The 21,545-nt window shown below is 39.0% G+C and overlaps 1 protein-coding gene across 1 annotated transcript; it reads left to right on the top strand.

The window, feature by feature from the left end:
• Positions 1-1,849: 1,849 nt before the first annotated feature.
• On the top strand, positions 1,850-20,968 carry ccn6 (cellular communication network factor 6). Its single transcript, XM_059645695.1, has 5 exons — positions 1,850-1,857; positions 2,458-2,747; positions 11,821-12,075; positions 16,831-17,024; positions 20,693-20,968. The coding sequence occupies exons 1-5, from the start codon at positions 1,850-1,852 to the stop codon at positions 20,966-20,968; spliced, it is 1,023 nt and encodes a 340-aa protein (XP_059501678.1).
• The last annotated feature ends 577 nt before the right edge of the window (positions 20,969-21,545 follow it).

Here is a 21,545-nt window from a genome sequence, read left to right as displayed (position 1 = left end):
GGCCTGTTTCCGTACTGTATTACTCAATATGTAACTCCCCATCCAGATGCTATGGTAATCTAAAATGATCTATAAAACCTAACCAGATGGCAAAAAGGACAGTATTAGAATCTTCCCAGCCTGGGAGTGGAATCCCTCTGAGTGTCCAGCCCATCAGCTCTGTGCAGGATCTGGGAATCAGACCAAGGGGCCATCAGAGCCAGGAAGGACATATCCCAATGACAGGTCACAGTTGGAATGACTGTACCTGCAGTTCACGCAATTCCTTCAAATGGGTTTTCCTTTCACTCGGAGGGGTCTGCTGGCTTTGGCCCTCATCAATTTTGAACCTTTCTGGGCCCTCTCCTTTCTACCTGAGCAGATTACACTTCACCCAACATTCCCCAACTCACTGAATGGGCCCGTAGACTCCAGAATACACCACCATCCTAAATTTAATTGCCATCATACAAAAGGCCAATGAGAAGTCCATTTCTTGGAAGATATCAGCGGATTGATGTGTGCATGGTTGAGATTCAGAAATGGTCCTGACTCCTGAAAAAGTGTCCGTCATTCCAAGATTCCATTCCTCAACCTCACACACCACACCGAACATATCTCGTTTTGCTCAGTATGCCACCCCCCAACTGCTCGCCTCGCATTACTGTCCAACAGGAGCATGCTACGTACATGCTACATCGACACATTTCCGTGGGCCAACATCTAATGCAAAGATTTGTACACATATTGTCAAAGTTGTATTATGCAGTAACAGCAACAACAACAACGACAACATATGGTTATATAGTGAATGTAATATAAGGAAATGTTACCAGGTGCTTCAGAGTAGCATTTGTAAAGAGAAGTATAGCATTAAGCCACATAATGAGATATTGGGATAGATGATCAAAAACTTAGGTGAATAGGAAAGTTTTAAAGAATATCTTAAAGGATAAAGAGAAGTAAGGAGGTGGAAAGGTGTAAGGAGGGACTTCCAGAGTCTACGATCTAACCTGCAGAAGGCAACCACCAGTTCAAATTGAGGATGAACAAGAGACCATAATGAGGGGGGGGTTCAGAGATCTCAAAGGGCTCTGGTGTTGGAAGAGGGTCCAGAATTAGGGAGAGCGAAGGCCAAGGAGGGATTCAAAAAAGAGGATGAGAATGTTAAAAGCAAGCATTAGTGGTTTTTCATACAATTCTGTTCCTTCTCTATACCCATGACATTTTAGCCAATTGGAGTGCTCTGTCCACTACTCTGACTAAATCAACTAAGGTCTTCTGGATCCAAATAGATCCTCAACTAAACAGAGTGTGTTTATTTGCCAACCTACATGAAGAAGAAGAATTCTGAACCTTATTTACTTCAGTACCAGAACTGAAAGCCAAAACTGAAAAGAAATATTAATACTCTCTCAGATGGTCAGAGTCCACTCAAGCATGGACTCATTTAGGTCAAGATTTCCATACTATGCCATCAATCCCTGGATTTAATAAATGTTTATTAACTAGCATGATTGTAGATATATAATCTCTATGCAACTGTGAAATAGCACAGCATAATAGAATATAATTGTACTTATTAAAAAATTAATGCTGGTAATCTGATGTAATATTACTAACAGGATAGAAGTTTATAAAATAATGAGGGATATAGGCAGTGTTAATGGTAGTGGTCTTTTCCCTAGGATAGGAGATTTCAAGAACTGGGCACATAATTTTAAGGTGACAGGAGATTTAGAAAAGATATGAGGGACAAATTTTTTGCACAGAGAGTGGTTCGTATGAGGAATAAACTTCCCAAGAAAGTGATGAATAACATTTAAAAGATATTTGGATAAGTATGTAAATAGGAAAGATTTGGACCGGTATGAGCAGGTAGGTGGATTAGTTTAGTTGGGGGCTATGTTCAGCATGGACTGGTTGGATCAAAGGGTCTGTTTGTGCGCTGTGTCTTTGACTCTGTGACCAAAGATGAGTTCACTCTCCTAAGATTAACCCTATTTAGAATCACTGAAAATAACTAAAACTTTTACTGAATCATTCTTTAATTGGTGTGCATTGCTCAGTTTTCTTTAAAGATTTTTCATTTTAAAATGTGCCAATTTGTGTCTGTCAAAGAAAATCAGTGCAAATTGATGAACTTTCTGAGCATCACAATCGTGGATGGAATCTTGCAGTTTTGATTTGGGATAAGGTAAGTTCTGTTTGTGAGCTGGATTGTAATGCCCTCTGTTGTGCACTGGAATGACTGATTCTGCCTGGTTTGCACTAATATTACAAGCAGTAGCAAGCGAAAGGCCTCCCAAAGACACAAGGTTAAATGTAAACTTTTTGTTACATGATTGTAAATAACGTCTGATACATTTCCGTTCACAAACTTTTAACTCATTTTTTTAAAAGATAGCAGAACAGGAGCAGGGCATCCTTGAGACAAGATTCCTCAGATGTTTTAACTGTATCTAAGTTCTTATGCAGGCTACAACAGAGTCATGTGCAGCCAGCACTTGTGAAAACTGGAAGGAAGACAGCAGGAATTGAAGATGTTCCTGAGCGCAGACAATTTTGCAAATGGCCTTGCAAGTGTCCACGCAAGCCTTTATGTTTACCTGGAGTGAGTCTGGTTACTGATGGCTGTGGATGTTGCAAAACCTGTGCAAAGCAATTTGGGGAGCTCTGCACTGAAGCTGACACCTGCGACCCTCACAAGAACTTGTACTGTGACTATTCTGGTGATAGACCTAAATATGAATTTGGAGTATGTGCATGTAAGTTCAATTATAACAGTAATTCACTGTTTAAGTGTTATGAAAATAATGAACTCGAATCCTCTAATTCACTCCATCATTATAATTCACTGCAAAATGGTTATGTCAATGTTGTTACTGTTGTGAAGGGAAAAAAAAGAGCCTGCCTACTTAAGACACGCTGAGACTATCAAAGATAGCATATTTATATTTTGAATATGCCCCATTTATTAAAGTGTTTACAATGAGGTGTTGACATGTCCTGCAAAAATACAAACTTTTTATTGTCCATATTTGGAATCAGAAGCTTCTTGTCTCACAAGCTCTAGCATACCCAGTGGGTATAGAAAAATGCAGTAAATGTTAAAGAAAATGTATTATGTGAAATTTGCAATCATGTGCTTGATGATCTCAGAAGCATGCTTCTTCAAATACCGGAGCTATTTCCATATCTGAGAGTTCTGCAGGTATGAGGAGCTGATGTTAGACAGTATAAGAACAAAGAGAGGGTGGTGACTAAGTCTCCTCTGCCTGTGGGCTGCAAGTCCTAGAAGGCAACCAACTGACCCTGACTAAAAAAAAGTCAACAGACTTTCTCCGGGTGACTGCCTAGAATGCACACCCGTGGTGTTGATGAATCTACCAATCCTCCCTCACTAATTGAACCAAGCAACAATGTAACTACAACTCACTGTAATTTCAGTAACTCGTTTTAAAACTGTAACACTCGCTTCCATTGATTCCTTGGTTTAAAGCAGTAACCTTTACCAGTTGTGGTCCACATACATATGGTATGGCATTGCTAAAGTTCATTGTTGCTGTAGCAAAGAGGTTAACACATGAAGTTAGACATAATATCTTGTGGTGAAATCAATATTGAATAGGTGGTGTTGTCTTATACAGGTAGTTCTTCATTAACAGTAGATTCTGGGATGGTGAGAGAATGTTCCTTATTATTCAGAGGTGCTGCAGCTTCAGCTTATTTTGCTTCACTTTCCTTACGTTTTCTCTTTATTCTCCACTTGATCAAAATTGTTCCTTGAGAGAGTTTGCCCCACTGCAGTTCTACATCCTAAGATTCTGTTCACATTTTATGCATTTCCATTCATAATCGTGCCCGCTCCGGTCTGTTGCATAGCCTTTCAAACTATTAAGTATCATTAGTCCACAGCTTGATTCTAGACCACTGTATTGTCTTTGAACTGAGAAAGTTGTCTTTTCAAATGCCATAATAGTTGATTCAAATGGCTCCACCTTTTGTGTCTGTTGAGGAAGGAAGCACTGCTTTGCATTCTAGAAATACACATTTTGTTATCTGGCAATGTGTACATTCAAAATGTCTCAACTTTGTGACTCGAGACTGAGACACAGTTCTGTGGATTTTGAAACATTGCACCGTAACAGATAAATAGTCTGCATCTTGAAGATAGGTTTTTTTTTCAATAATTAATTTCAAATGTATAGATTTATAAAGCAGAATGTTCATTTAACGTATTTTTCTTGAAAATATATGATATCAAATGGTATGTTTGTAGCAAATTAATAAAGCACATTGTAGTGATTGTAATGAGGTCAGCCAGGAGAACCTCATAGAATATGAATTCCCTGATTGGGGCTGTTAATCTGGTCCAATCAGGGAGCCATGGCTGACTGATAAGGACAGGAGTGTCAGATATCTTGTTCACTCTGAGAGAGCTGGATCAGTGTCAAGGACTGTCCACATATAAGTAAACGGTGACTTGGTAATGGAAGATAATAAAGTATGAAGCTGGATGAACACAGCAGGCCAAGCAGCATCTCAGGAGCATTGTGTTCATCCAGCTTCACACTTTGTTATCTTGGATTCTCCAGCATCTGCAGTTCCCATTATCTCTGATCACACTTCGTAATGGAACACTAGCCTCTGTGGAGTTACAGCAACTTGCACTTTATTATTGAGGACATAATGTAAAAGAGCAAGGAGGTTATGTGGAACTTATAAAAGACCCAAGTTTAGCCTCCATTAGCTATTGTGACCAGTTCTGTGAACAGCACTTTAGGATGGATGTGAAGACCATTGGAGAGAGTAGAGAAAGGATTCGCCAGAATGATACCAAGGAGTAAGAGCTTGGGTTATGAAGAAATAATGGAGAAGCTGAAGCTGCTTTTCTTGGAGCTGAGAGGAAATTTGACAGTTATTGAAAATCATGAGGGATCTGCACAGAGTAAATAGGGAGAACCTGCTCCCTGTGAAGAATGACAGAGCACTGATTTTTTTAAAAATGGCAAAAGGAGGAAAGGCAACTTAGGGGAAAAGAATTGTTCATGCAGAAAGTTGTTAATTTCCTGAATGCACTGCCCAAGAATTTAGTACAGGCAGGTTCTACTGAGGCATTCAAAGTGGAATCAGGTGTTATCTGTAAAGGATGTGCAGGGTTATGGGGAGAAGGAGAGAGATTGGCACTAAGTGAATTATGAAAGTCAGCACAATGGCACAATGAACCAAACAACATCCTTCTACACTGCAACAATTCTGTGACACTGTGAGGACAAAATAACTGAATTCAAATACTAAATGCACTGACGGAAGATGTGGACTAGATTTATTTTGCTTCAAATTTTCATTAGACAAATCGAATATCTTTTGCCTGACTCTTCTGATTGGATTCCTCAGTCTACCCCTCATAACTTGAATTGTTAAAAGTTATTGGTGACAAAAGCATTGACCTATTAGCCCTGTAGGCACAGATACCATAGTTAAGAACTGAAGTTTGGATGGCTAAAGGAAAAATATACATTGGAAATTATGGAAATCAAAGCAGTGACATTACATTCTTCTATTTTTTTCTACTGGAGGCATTAACCCACTTTAAAATAAATGCATTTCTCCAGCAGCCAAATTTGTAATTGGAGAAGTAATAAGCCTTCATTCACTATGACAACACACATTATTACTACTCTGTAGATTTCTCTGAGAAAAAAAATTCATAAAATAGAACAGAATGGAAATGTATTATTACGTATACTTTTACATGAGAAATACAATGAAAGGTTTCATAAGTCACCCCATCATGACGCCTACGTCAATGACAGAAATCATGTATGATAAGGCAAAAAAGTAAAATTAAGTAAAGTTCAATACAGTTCAGCCAATGGCTCCTGGGCTGTGGAAAGCCAATTAAGGAATGATGGGATACCCTGAAGACAAGGAAAGGACAAGATTGCCATGCTGGTCTGCTGGAATACTGGACCAGAAGCCTCTACTGAAGAAGGCCATCATGCCAGGCCAAGACTGCTACTCCTTGATGTGACTGTCAGCCAGGCTGCAGGAATACCTGGAAGCTAACAACAAAGAATATCCACAAATGGGGACAAGAACGCCACACCAGGAGACCCCCACATCGGGCCACTGGAATACCTGGAAGCAGAAGACGAAGAAGACCTCCATACTTGGACAAGACCACCACACCAGAACTACTCATGACCATCAGAATGAGAAATGGAGGAATGTGTCTATACAAACATAGAAAATAGAAAGAGGAGTAGGTCATTCAGCCCTTCGAGCCTGCTCCACCATTCAAGATGAATATGGCTGATCATTCAACTCAATATCCAATTCTCACTTTCCCCAACACCCTTTGATCCCTCTGGTCTTAAGCACTACAATCTAACTCTTCTTGAACTGATTCAATGTTTTGGAATCAACAGCTTTCTGTGGCAGAGAGGTCCACGTGTTCGCCATTGTCTGGGTGAAGAGATTTTGCCTCATCGTAGTCATTACTGGCATACCCTATATCCTTCAACTGTGACCAGTGGTTCTTGACTCCCCAGTCATCCTTCCTGCATTTAGTCTGAATGGTACTGTTAGAATTTTATCTATTTCTAATAAGAACTTGCCTCATTCTTATAAACTCCAGTGAAAATAGTCCGAACAGATCTTGTCTGTAATTATATTCACTCATTTATTGAGAGTAGTTGATTTCATTCCAATTTGGAATATGTTTGACGTCGTTAGTTATTAACTCCATGAGATAGCTGTGGTGTACTAAACACACTGAGGTCTCAAGAAAGCTTATACCTTCCACACATGTGACAGCAGAGGGTCTAGGTGTTGTAGAATCATACAGTACAGAAGAGACTCTTTTGCCAATCAAACGTACACTGACAGAACACTACTATAAATCTACATGAGTCAAATTTTCTAGCACTTGGCCCATAACCGTCTTATGACATTTCATGTGCACATGCAAATACTTTTTAAAATTTGTTTGAGGTTTTCTACCTCAACAACCCGCCAAGGCAGTGCATTTGAGATTTTTACCACCCTTTGGGTGAAAAAAAATTTTCTCAATCCCCTTTAAACCTCTTGTCTTTCACCTTAAAAGTATGTCCCCGTGTTATTGTCCCTTAGTTGACTAAGGGAAACATCTGTTTTTTTTAATCTATTCTATTTAAGTCTCGTATAATCTCATGTACCTTGATCAGCCTACTCTCAGCCTACTCCGCTCTAAAGAACACAACCTAAGCCTACCCTGTCTCTCATTACAGCTAAACCACTCCATTTCAGACAACATCCTGGTGAATCTCCTCTGTACCCTCTCCACTGCAATCACAACCTTCCTGTAGTGTGGTGACTACACTGCACACTGTACTGCAGCTATGGGCTAACCAAATTCCTGTCCAGCTCCAAGATAACCTCACTGCTCTTACAATCTATCCCATGACCGATAAAGACAAGTATCCCATATACTTCCTTAACTACCCTATTAACCTTTCCAACCACCTTCAGGGATTGGTGGACAAGCACCCTAAGGTCCCTCTATTCCATTGAGTTTCCTAGCATCCTGCCATGCATTGAATACACTTTTCTTATTACTTCTTCCTCCAAAGTTCATCACCTCATTTATCAGGGATAAGTTGCATCAGCCACTGATCTGCCCATCTGACTAATCCACTTATATCATCCTGTAATCTAAGACCTTATTCCTCACTATTAATAACAAAGCCAATCGTTGTGTCTTCCACAAACTTACTTCACATTGTCCCTACATTTTCTTCTGTATTGTTTACACTTACACACACACACGCGCACACACACACTATATATATATATTATATATAAATAAATAGCGACCCAACACCTGTCCCTATCGCCACACTCCATCTCCTGTCACTGAACCAATTCAACTACGGGCAACATCTGTTTTTTTGTCCACCCTGTCTAAGGTCCTCACAATCTTATATACCTCAATCAGGTCTACTGTCAGCCTTCTCTGCTCTAAAGAAAACAAGCTGAGCATATCCAGTTGTATTTTGGATAAAACTTGCTAAGTTACTCTGGGTCGCATGTGCTTTTACCTTCTTTGTCAACCTCCCATGTAGGACCTTGTCCAAGACATTACTGAAGTCCGTATAAACAGCATCAACTGCATCGCCTTTATCTGCGCTACTAAACAACTCCTCGAAAAATTCAGTCAAACTTGTTAGGCCAAACTTCCCTCTGACAAAGCCATGCTGACAATTCCTGATCAAATCTTGCCCCTCCAAGTGAAGATTATTTCTTCCCTTCAGAATTTTCTCAAATAGTTTCCTTACCACTGATATGAGACTCTCTGCTCTGTACTTCTCTGGTTTATCTCTACCACATTTCTTGAAAAGTGGAACCACATTCCCTGTCCTCCAATTGCCTGACATCTCCCCTGTAACCAGAGGGAAATTAAGAACAATGGGTCAGAGAACCTGTAACTTCTTCCCTCACCTCTCTCAACAGCCTGGAATACAATGCATCTGGACCTGTAAATGTGTTCAGTGTTCAACGTGTCAAAATCTCTGATATATCCTCATACCCTATGATAAACTGCTGAATAATTTCACAGCCTCTCTTCCTGACTTTTGTATCTTCATTCTCCAAAGTGGAACAGGTGTGAAACATTCATTTGATACTCTGCTAGTGTCCTCTGCTCCACATGTATGTGGGCCCTACTCTATCACTGGTTATCCTTTTCGACTGGATGTACTTATTGAATATCTTGAAGTTGTTCCTAATAAACCTGCCAGTTCATTTTAATGTACCCCTCCACCCCTTTGCTCTTCTAATTGCTGTCTTAAGTTACCCCCTGCATTTTTTATAATTCATTAGGCTCTCAATGGTACCTTTGTACCTATTAAAAGTCTCTCTTTTGCTTCTTTTCAAGTCCTGAATAGTCGTTCATGTCCAGGGTTCTCTGGACTTGTTGCTCCTACACTTCACCCTAAATGGAATATGTTGGTCCTGTACTCTTACCAATTGCATTTTGAAAACTCCCTACAGTTCTGGTGTGGATGTACCCAGAAGAAGCTGATCCCAGTCTACCTTGGCCAGATCCTGCCTGTTTTTAAAAAAATAAAATCTTCTTTCCCCTTTCTGACAGACACTATGTTTCCCTTACCAGTGCATAATTCACAAGAGTGAGTATGCAGGTACAGTATGTAAACTTGTTATTGATTATCATGAGGGTAATTTAATATAAAAGTCAGGAGGTTATACTTAACAGTTTTACAAATTACATTGGAAAGACCTCATCTTGAGTACAGCGCACAGAATTGGTCACTTTATTAAGGGAATGATGTAAATGTATTAGAAACTGTTCAGAGGAGGTTTATTAGAGTAATGCCTGGGGTGGTTGTGTTGTCTCATGAGGAAAGGTTGGATAGACTAGGTTTAGCTGAGTTTAACAGGGTAAGACGTGACATAAAACATATTAATAACCTGAGACAGCTTAGATGTGGAAAGGATGTTTATGGGAGAATCTTGTACTGGATTCACTTGAAACGGAGATTTGACAAGTTGTTTCTTTTTCTGTCATTTTGGAATTCTCTGTCTAACAAGGTTTTGAATGCAGAGTACTTGCATATTTTTCCGGCAGAGGTGGAGAGATTTGTGTTTGGCAAGGGATTGAAAGGCATCAGGGGAATGCAGGAATGTAGATTCAAGGTTGCAATCAGATTAGTGGTGATATTGATAGAGGAGAAGTTCAAGGGGAAGATTGACTTTTCTCCCACTCCTGATTTGTATGTTTGTATGCACTGTGGCAACATGAAAATATCATCTCCTCCAACTCAGACAACATCCTGATTTAGAAATGTATTTTTATCCCTGTCATGTTGCTGGGTCTAACTCTCGAGATTCCCTATATCATAACACACAGACTGCACCAGTTCAAGAAGACTACTCATGACCAATTTATGAAGAACCATTGAGGACTTTGTTATATACTCTGGGACAAAAACAAAGTTGCTGGAAAAGCTCAGCAGGAATGGCAGCATCTGTGGAGGAGAAAGCAGAGTTAACGTTTCGGGTCCGGTGATCCTTCCTCCTGATTTACAGCATCTGCAGTTCTTTTGGTTTTTGTTTTATACTCTCATTGGTTATGAGCTTGCTGGCAAGACCAGTACTTTTTGTTCAGCATTAATTGCCCTTGGGATGGTAGTGGTTCACTTGATTCACTGATGCAATTACATCCAAAGTGCCGCTGGAGAAGTGTTCCAGAATTTTGACCTAGCGACAGTGATTAGTTCTAGTCGGGACACTTTTTGACTTGATGGGGAGCTTGCACATTGCGGTTTTCCTATGGAACTATTGCCCTTGTTCTTCTAGGTGATGTAGATCATGAGTTTGTTAAGGGCTGGTGAAGTGGTTACGGCAGTACCTCTTTTAATTCATAGTGTAGACTGGTGATAGAGAATGAATGTTTAAGTTGCTGCATGGGGTACTGGTCAAGTAGACTGCTTTGGTTTAGTGATCTCAACTTCTTTGTTGGAGGGAAATAAGATTATTCAGTTATATGCCTCAAATGAACAAATATCTCCATATCCAGCCTGTGGTTAAAAGGCAGGAGGATATTGATGAAGCAACCAAAGATCATTGGGAAAAGGACATTACCCTGAGGAAGTTTTGAGGGATGCCCTGGGCCTGTGATGATGGGTCTCAAACAGACAAACCTACCTTTGTTTGTGATAGGTACTTTCGACCACTGGGGAGTTTTCCCACTGATTCCCACTGACTTTTATCTTGCGAGATATCTTTGATATCACGCTTGGTCAAATGCTGCCTTGATGTCCAATGCAGTTACTCTAACCTCACCTTTGGAATCCACCTCTTCCATCCAGTCTTGGATTAAGACTGTAATTGATCCTGGAGAAAGTGGTCCTTGCAGAACTCAAATTGAGCATCAGTCAGCAGGTTATTACTGTGGAAATTGGGTTTAATAGTACTGTTGATGACATCCTTCATCACTTTGTTAATGGTCAAGAGAACACTGATGAGGCAATACTTTTGATGCAACATGTTACACTCTTTTATACTTGATATAGATTTATGAATATGTAACATTTACAAATATGAAATCTTAATAATCGTTGAATTCTTAAACACAGGACCACAGTTGTGCAGTGTCTGACATAGTCAGATGTTAACTATGCAATGATGAAAACCACAGATCAGTGGCCTTCAGTTTAAGGCATTATTATTCCAAACCACAGAAAAGGCACCTACGGCAAATTTTCCATTGTATTTGAAAGAAGAAATACTGCAAAAAGTTATAGTGGGTACACAAAGATTTCAACCTGCAGAGGTAGTAACAAGAAAGCAGGCAGAATTTCATCTATTTGTCACCGCTTTGGTGGAAGATGGAAACCCAACACAACTGTACAAATATTTATGTTATATTGCCGTAGTCTTCACTGTTCTTCTGTTGAGTTAAACAGACAAGCATCAAGAAATTCCAAATATCATATTAACTGCAACTAGTTAGTGGATTTTGGAGTATGTATCAAACTATTTTCCAAAAGTTCTGCCACATCTACTTGTCTGGTCGAAAGTGGGCAGAAATGTGGCCAACATTGAGAATATTGTCCTTTTATTCCGAGCGTGGTAGTAAAGTATCCAAATACTGTGCTTTTCAAAATCATTGCTATTAGAAGTAAGTCACTAAGAATTGTGCATAACCAATATACTACGACAGAAGTGAAATGCTTGATTATTTACAGGTTTTCAAAAATTGGAATAGACATTTTTATTTACCTATTTTGTGTGTTTACTTATTAACTTCTCAAAATTGCTCTTTGCTTTCTCTAGTTGAAACCGGAGTTGGGTGCGAGTCAAATGGAAACTATTATAGACACGGGCAGATATTCCAACCACACTGCCACTATAAATGCACTTGTGTGAATGGTGCATTTGGATGTACGCCCATCTGTACGAAGAAATTGGCAGCTGGCCAATGTAGAAATCCCAGGGCCATTAAGAGATCTGAATATTGTTGTGAAAGGTCCATTTGTGATAAAACTGAAGTGAACAGCCATCAGGCAGCAATGTATAGAGTAATGTCTGGTAAGTGACTTAAACGAATCAACACAGTCTTGAGGTTGCAGATGAAAATAACATATGCCTCAGTTACAAAGAAATAACAGCTGATGATGCTCAACAAAGCCAATATTTAACAATTCAATTTGGTTGACAGGCATGTGATTGACTCATCAGTTATGACCTAGGTAACAAACTGTAGAATCAAAGAATATTAGGAATAAATGAGATAATGGAATTTAAAATACAAACAGATCCGTTGTTATCTTACTGAAAGGCAGAGCAGGCTTGACGGGCCAAATAGCCTACTTTTGCTCCTTGTTCATACGTTTATATGCTTCTGCTTAAGGTAGACCAACCTGTAATACCTGGTAGGCCTCTTTTGGCAGCTGTGATGTGAAAAAAATTCACAGAGTAGCATTGATATTGAAGAAGCCTGCAAGTCTGTGGATATGAAAGAGAAAAAGTGTCAAGGTGGCAAATTGGGAATTCAAATTCAAATAAATAAAAATAAATTTGGCAGTAAGTACAGACTCTGTAACATTGGCACAAAATTATTTTATAATGCAGCCTTTAGGATGCTCGTTCTAACATGTGAGGAATATGAAATTTCAGCATTTCCATTTATTTATAAAGTGAGACTTCGTACATCGTCGCGGGAAAAAAGAACTCTAAACAGCCAAATGACAGAATGCTTATTTTTACAAGTTACATTATTTTTATAAGGCAAGGAACATTTTGGAAATCTGGAATTAGAACACCAACGTTCATTTTCTTCGAATAACTTTGTATAAATATTACGTGGATGACATAATCAGAATGACTTGCCATGTCTAGGGGAGAGTTTTGATTTTGTAAGGATTCGAAACAGCAGCAAGGCCAAGCATGTTTAGTCAATTGGCTCCTTCTTTGTGGTAAACTTCAGCAGCTCAATACTGACATTACTGTTTATTTATTTAGTAAAATTAAAATGTGAACTGATTAGAAGGGCAACATCGATATAACTTGAAAACATGTATCATTTATTGTATTTAGAATTGCAAGGAACAAAACAGTGATATTTGTGTCAATATAAACATTTCAACATTGCTTTTTGCAAACCCTACAAATAGAAAACGAGAGGTGCATTTTATTTCACTTTCCCAGACATTTCTTCCAAATATATGGACACAATTTTATGGATCCCCCCATGCTCTGTACCTTCCCTCTTTGGCCAGTTGGGCTATGAGGTGTGGATAAGACCTACTTCCTGTCTTGCCTCCATTTTAAGGCTGGCAGTTGGGAAGTGGTTTAAAAACAATGAGCTGGGTAGTGGAGGGGCTGGAGGGAGGCCTTGTAGGGTAAAGTACTCAAATCTGATGACTGGCCTCTTCCCAAGATCAGGACCCCAACAACCCGTCTTCCCCAATTATTTAGGCCCCTTAACTGTTCCTTCCAGGTTTGCCTTTCAAATCATGTCAATAGTGATACCTTTGCTTCAATAGGCTTTGGAATAATTGTGACTTAAGTATTGCATTTAGCCGAATATGTAACAATTCTGTGAATGTGCTTTGTTGTAAAATGTTAATTTATCATGATGGTTGATGAAAAAAATTCATGATATAGGGTATGTTGGACAGTCTCATTGGTTCCCATAACTGGTTAGTTAGAGATAGATCCACGGGATCCTTGTTGTTGCAAAGCTTTTAATCCTTCAAATGATATGAAAATGTTTACAATTTATTTTGGGTTTGCTGTAATCAAATGACTCCTTTATTATTAACCCCTTTTAAGATTTTTTCATACTCTTCCTTTTAAAAGTTTTTTTTCTGCACCCTCGGACATCTGTCCCAGCAGCCCATTCAGAATTTTACTGCTTAGAGTACATATCTATTTTCTATTTTCCAAGCCATTTCACTGCAGTTACTCCCTATCTGCATCTACCCCAATTTCACTGTATCATCTAATCCTCCACATTTTGCCGCACTCTTTGCTTTTCCCTGTAATTTGCTGTTGCCTTAATCTTTGATGAAATGCAGTTCACAAAGCTACAATCGTAATTACAATTTGCTGTTCTCAAAATTCTTTTGCAATTGCCGTAGAGACTTTTAAAAGAAAGGAATCTTCACGAAGCCAACAGAAAGCTAACTGATGGTCACAATTTCTCTTGTTAAAAGCTTTGCTGTAATAAGCCATCTAAAACCAACATGATTAATAGGTAAAGTATATTTTGAACAAAGAGCTAAATTTCACTTTAAACCTTCAATATGTCTAAAGATAGACCTGACCAGCATATATAAAGGTACATCTACAAGCATTTGCTTTACTTCTTGTACAAATGTGACACCATGCACCATCTCTCAGTCTTCCCAATTTAGTCTGCCTCATGGGATTTTTTTGCTTCTCACTCAATTGCTTCTGCTTTTGCTTCGCATTCACCAGCAGCTGTATTCTACCTGAAGTCCTCAGACACAGTTAATACCAACAAGGCACACATTAAATAACTATTTCTCACTCAATACATTACATGGTAGAAGTAGTCAGAATGTGGACCGGAAGATGTCAGCACAGTCCTTAGTGAATACTTAGTGTCAGCCTTCACAATGGAAAAGGACAATTGAGGGATAGAAATCAGTGTGGAACAGTGTGAAATATTAAGAAGATATTAACATCGACAGAGAGGAAATACTAGTAGGTTTAGCAGCCTTAAAAGTGGATAGACCCATAGGCCCGGATAAAATGTATCCCGAGCTGTTGTAGGAGGCAAGGGAGGGGACATCAGGGCCCTGGTGGTAATTTTCAAATCCTCTCTGGTCACTGGTTAAGTGCCAGAAGATTGGAGGACTGTTAATACTATCATTAGTTAAAAGGAAGAAAGGGATAGACAGATGAGGAAATTACAGACTACTGAGTCTAACGTCTGTGGCGGAGAAGTCATTAGAAAGAATTCTGAAGGACAGAATAGACCTGCATTTAGAGAGACATGGATTAATCAGGGATAGCCAGCATAGATGATAAACAGAAATTGCTGGAGAAACTCAACGGGTTTGGCAGTATCTGTGGAGAGAGACACAGAGTTAACATTTCAAAGTCTAATATGAGTCCCATGACACTCTGTCCTGTTTCTATTTCAGATTTCTAGCATCTGTAGTATTAGAACATAGAACATAGAAAAGTACAGCACAGTACAGGCCCTTCGGCCCACAATGTTGTGCCGTGGAATATTTCTAATCCAAAAATAAAATAACGTAGCCTACATTCCCCTCAATTCACTGCTGTCCATGTGCATGTCCAGCAGTTGCTTAAATGTCACTAATGGCACCGCTTCCACGACTACCACCGGTAAACTATTCCATGCGCTCACAACTCTCTGGGTGAAGAACCTCCCTCTGACGTTTCCTCTATACCTTCCTCCTAACACTTTAAAACTATGACCCCTTGTGGCAGTCAATCCTGCCCTGGGGAAAAGTCTCTGGCTATCGACTCTATCCATGCCTCTCATTACTTTGTACACCTCGATCAGGTCACCTCTCTTCCTCCTTCTCCCCAGAGAGAAAAGTCTGAGCTCAGTCAACCTCTCCTCGTGAGACAAGCCCTCCAGTCCAGGCAGCATCCTGGTAAACCTCCTTTGCACCCACTCCAAAGCCTCCATATCTTTCCTATAATAGGGCGACCAAAACTGGACACAATATTCCAAGTGTGGTCTCACCAGGGTTTTGTAGAGCTGCAGCATAACCTCGTGGCTCTTAAACTCGATCCCCCGTTAATGAAAGCCAAAACACCATATGCTTTCTTAACAACCTTATCCACCTGGGTGGCAACTTTGAGGGAGCTATGCACTTGAACACCAAGATCCCACTGTTCCTCCACACTGCCGAGAATCCTGCCTTGAATCCTATATTCAGCATTTAAGTTTGACCTTCCAAAATGCATCACTTCACACTTATCCAGGTTGAACTCCATCTGCCATTTCTCAGCCCAGCTCTGCATACTGTCAATGTCTCACTGAAGCCTGCAATAACCCTCGATACTATCAACGGCACCTCCAACCTTTGTGTCATCAGCAGACATACTAACCCACCCCTCAACCTCCTCATCCAAGTCATTTATAAAAACTACAAAGAGCAGAGGCCCATGAACAGAGCCCTGTGGGACACCACTCAGCACTGACCAGCATGTAGCTTCGGTTGACAACAAGAAATGAATTGGGCTATGAAATGTGACCAGTTATTGATGACAGAGATCTTTCGCTTGCCAACAATCATTAAATTGATTCTCAGATAACTGAACAGTTTAGAGATGGGAACTGGTTACAGAGATAGAGAGAGAGAGAGAGAGAGATAGGCGGGGATGTGTTTGGGGTAGGTGGTCCATTCTTCTCCAGTTCAGAAGCAGTCTCTCTGTCCCCTACAGTCAACACATGATGTAAATCTGAAGGAAATCAGCTTACCTTTCTTACAGTAGATGTAAGATGTGACTTTGAAGTGACAAACTACGTCCTTTTATAAGTGCCTCTTACCAACCTGTGAAGCATCTGTAAAAGATGAATGAAGCAGTGTTTACTGCCAATTTCACTTTGGAGTTGAAAGGAATAGTACAGGATCAAACTACAAGTTTTACAACTACGAGGCATAAGAGTCATCAGAATCTACATTATCATTTTTTGCTATCTATCCATTAGCAGCTCCTCTCTCTTTCTTTATCAATTCCTCGTCTTTAATTTTATATGCCTTAAACTTGAATTTGAAGACAAATGATGCTTGAATTGCAAAGTCACAACCCTATTTTTGTTTTTATTATTAGCTTATAAGGCAAGGCCAATAATATGGCGAAAAGGATGCCCTCTTCAAACAACTCCATGGAGCTCATGTTCAAAATCCTGTGGCCTCGGAATTTCAGATCGCGTGACAAATGACAACAGCAAATGTGAACTTGAAAGAGAATATAGATTGTGCTTTATTCGACCTTGCAACACAAGACTTCCAAAAAGTTTAAAGGTAAATCACAGCAGAATCTACTGGTCACATTATTTGATAGTTAGAGATGGGTATAGGAGATGAATACAGTAAGCCCAAAACTTGATTCTGAGAAGGCATAAATTTTGGATTTTTGAGGACATGGTTAGCTGCACAATATGTAGATGTACATGTTCATTTATAATCCCACATATATAGAAGTGTTCTTCTCCCTTGTGCCATCCAACATGTCAAAAATGTGTGCAGGAATGCCTGAAACTACAATGTTTCCCTAGGAATTCCACTTGTTTTCCCCATCACAGTTGTGTAGGGTCCATTAGGCCTGCCAAGGCCCCAGTGTTGTGAAGAAACTAAATACCCAGGAGTTTAATTACCTTCACTCTGAATTTCATCATCTTCCTGAAGGGAGTTTGCTTTCTGGTACTTACATACTCAGTTCAGTAAGGCCCCAAAACTTTCTAACTTGGATTAGCAAAACTCTTGAGGTTGATGAAAAGAAAACAGTCAGTGATTTCTTACGCTTATTACGGTTTTGGCACAGGATTACAAACTACAGATCATTTCTTAATCTTATGAATTAGAAAAAAAATGCGATTCTAGAATTCTTATTTCTCTTTATTGTTTCTTAAATTAGAGAGTAATTAGTTAAATTAGATACAACAGTATACTGTCATCTTTCTAATTATTCTACTGTAATTATTCTACAATTTTTTTTAAAGTAGAGAATTCCTGAACCACTGAACAGTTGATATTGTCCAAGAAAGAACATCCATCTATGGTTAACAAATACTCCAGTACAAATAGACACAGTTTTCAAATACACAAGGACCCAGAAGCCACCCACAGAAGTATTCTGAAACACAGAAATTAAAAATAGCTGGTGTAAAATGTATAAAAATTCAAAAGAAATGCTGTAATTATTAGGGTGATTTACCAATCCAGCACACTGAGCTACTCAAGAAACTGTAACAGGCTCAAATGAAATCACCTTTTCTGTTGCTGTAAGAAGCCTTAGAAATCTCAACTTGCACAGCAATTTCCTCATGCTAACAATAGTGCACCAAGGTCAATCCTGAATTTTCATAATTTTCTCTCCTTAACTCTGAGCTACTTACTTATCAATCCCCTTTGGTATCTACATCATTCCCTCTTCAAACGTTTAATGGATGGAATGATACTTGGATAAGCAAAATATTTCAGCAACAAACAGTTCTGTACGATCTGCACTGTTTGAATAAAAGCAATGTTGTTCATTAAATTATGGTAATTTGAGACCTGGTATCCAGATCAAGAGAAACCTGCATCCTGTAGCCATTTATATATAACACATATCAAACAATTGAGCAACATCATGAGAAACCCATCAACATCCCTGTATCTTTAAATAACAATGAGAGTCCCTATATCCACTTGAGAAAGGAGATTGAGAATGATAGTTTTCATATTGTGGAATACAGAGTGTCTTAAGACCTCACATGGCCTCATAGGTTGCCTCGTAAGAATGCAGCTGTGCCTTGTTCCCTAAATTACTCCGCTTGGGAAAACCTGAGGTATAACTTACTTAGACCTTCTTGTCGATTAATGACTACTTAAGCTCTTTCGTGCAATTTCTATCAATGCTGTGATAATTGACAGTCCTTTCAGAAGTTCCAAATGGGGGAATTCAGATCTGAGCTGTTTGGGCAACTGTTTCTGACTTTGTTTGGACTGCTGTGCATTATTGGTTCGTGGAGTTGTTCACTTTTGGGTTGGCAGGAGGAAGCTAGATGAGTGTTTCTTGCTCAGATTATAACTATTCTCATTGCTTTTTCTGATTGGCTTCAAACTATGTCTTGTGCTACGCTTTCACTTCAACTTTGCTTCATTTCCCCTCTCTGTGGATTGCATTTTTCTTGCTAATTGCATTGCTCTTCTGCCATTTTACTTTAGTCAAGCTACCTTTAGAATGTTCATGTTATGTGAAGTGCAGACCAGAATTTTACATGACTCCAGGAAGTTCTCTGACCAAAGTCATAAGCAAGTACCAAGTCTGTGTGGGTGGTAGGTTGGATACCTTGGGAGATTTAACTGGTGATAATCAAGAATGATTGCCAGCCTGTCATTGCTGCCGACTCGATCAGAGGTGGCACAGCAATCCCAACAATAGACGTGGTTACAATTAAGGCTATAGGAAGAAGGTGAGGGTACCTGCCTATTCAGGAGGAATTTGAAAGTGATTGGAAGAAGAAACAGCAAGTGGTCATTAATTGTTGCCTATTTTAATTTATTATCCACCTCCCTCTGGTTTATTGGTGGAGGTGCTAATATCATTTTGTGTCTGGTGGCTGCCTGAGCATTTTCTTCCAAATGTTTAGTGTTTTTATCCTAAGGGCTTTCACAACTGTCAAACCATCTCCAGGAGGCTGTTAAAACTCAATCTTTTGCCTCCTTTGCTTCTCATTAGCTAATATCAAAACCCAAGCTTGATCTTTTCTGATGTGAACTCTCTAAATATCACACTTGCTATTCATATGTACTGTTTCATATTTTAAACTTTCTAAATAATGTAGTCAATTTAGTTCTTCCTTAGATATTGTTTAGTATGCAGAGTTGGTGGCCACCCCATCATATGGTCCAAGCACCTGGTGCTTGGCAATACGCTGAATTAACAGGACTAAATCAATAGGAACCCCTTGTGGTGATGTTTCAGCCTTCACTCTTGTTCTTCTACCCTTGCCTCCAACTTAGAAAGATGTGAGTTCAACTCCATTCTGTAAACTTGAGAACATCATATGGGTTAGCAATTCAGCCAAGTGCTGTTGAAAGTGTTACTTTTTGGATGCGGTATTTACCAAGTGTCATGGAACAAAGCAGCACAGAAGTTTATTCATCCTTTTTACATGTTTCCTCGCATATATTACACTGTTCAACTATGAAGTGAATCATTTATGCTGCACAGTACCAAATAACAATCATTTTAATTCTTTAGACTAGAGACAGCAATGAATGTACAGTATTAAAGGTGCAATCAAATCTAGGCTTATTTCTTCCCTAACAATATACCAAGAGACAAATTAAAAATATATATATTTACCATTTCTATTGTTTGCAGGCTGAAGGAGAACATCTGTAATTCTCAAAACAAATAGGGATCATCCTGATTGAAGGATTAGTGATGAGATAATTGTCTCACATTGTGTCAATTTGAATTAGACTGTACACTGAAATTTCTCATCAGGCTAATCTAGTTTCAATACACACTGTCACTGTCCCAAAATCTTTGTCAAATGTTTTTTTCTTAAATCTCAGTGCTAAGTTGTCTCTATGAAAGAAGAAAAGGAAATTGTAGAAAAATCTTTAAGTAGAATACGTACTTCTAGACTGCGTTTGGCAAGCAAGTGTCTGAGTCAAATTCCAACTTTGATGTCACCACTTCAGAGATCTGCTTCAAGGAGTGAAATTTTTGGCTTTCGTGTAATTGAATATTCAAGCCATAGAATTTGGATATCCTCTCAATAACAGCTTCTGGCTTTTAGTTGCCTTCACAATACTGCAAGTGTGGATAGTACAGCTGAAAGAAGGAACTACATTACATGTAAGGGAATCTGATTTTGCTGCAAAATAGCGTGACAAGGGATTTTTTTTATCTTTCACTGACTCGGTGGATTTTGATTAATGAACACAAATATGCTTTTTCTTCCTCTTTGTAGAAAGGTAAGAAGTGTCTACAGACATTCCGGCCTTCCAAAGCTGATAGATTTGTTCTTTCTGGCTGCATGAGTAGAAGAACTTACAGGCCAATATTCTGTGGTACATGCTCAGATTCCCGTTGCTGTGTTCCTACCAAAGAGAAAACTGTGAAAGTAGAATTTAACTGCACTGATGGAGAAATGATCACGTGGAAGATGATGTGGATTGTATCTTGCAAATGTCAACAGGTCTGTATTGACTCAGAGGACATCTTCTCAGATTTGAAACTACTGTAGTGCACTATGTATTTCACCATGTACTTCACCACGTGACTGTTTGATTCCTGAGCAACATTATAGAACAGTATACATATCTTGTCTTTAAAAGAATGTAAACTTATACCATTTCTGTGTTTATGCAACTAGACTATATAGGGAAAAAGCCTAAAGTTCTACATCAACAAAATATCTGGAGATAGGCATCAAGCGCAATATCTTGCACAATATCTTGCGCAATATCTTGCTTCAATGCACAAGGACCTACTTTTCTCTGGTGAAATTGGATACATTTGTATAGTCTATCCGTGTACGTGGGTTATTTGCATGAGGTTCTTTAAATTTATTTTCTGTTGAACATTTTGCAGTTGATAATGAATCCTCTCCTATAAAACTAGATACCAACAGATGTCATTACAAATAATATCATATAATTAACATCATAAATAGACTTCAAAACAGTAATGTAATAGCTACAGCATTTAAACAAAAATAAATATTTCTGCAATTGTTACAAAGTCGCTTGGTCAATACCCTGGAGCTCCCTCCCAGTGGTATTGTGAGTCTACCTACATCACTCAAGAAAGCAGCTCACTCC

Source organism: Stegostoma tigrinum, chromosome 4 (assembly GCF_030684315.1).
Source record: "Stegostoma tigrinum isolate sSteTig4 chromosome 4, sSteTig4.hap1, whole genome shotgun sequence".
Taxonomy (NCBI): Eukaryota; Metazoa; Chordata; class Chondrichthyes; order Orectolobiformes; family Stegostomatidae; genus Stegostoma; species Stegostoma tigrinum.
This window is presented reverse-complemented; position numbering and strand designations above follow the sequence as displayed.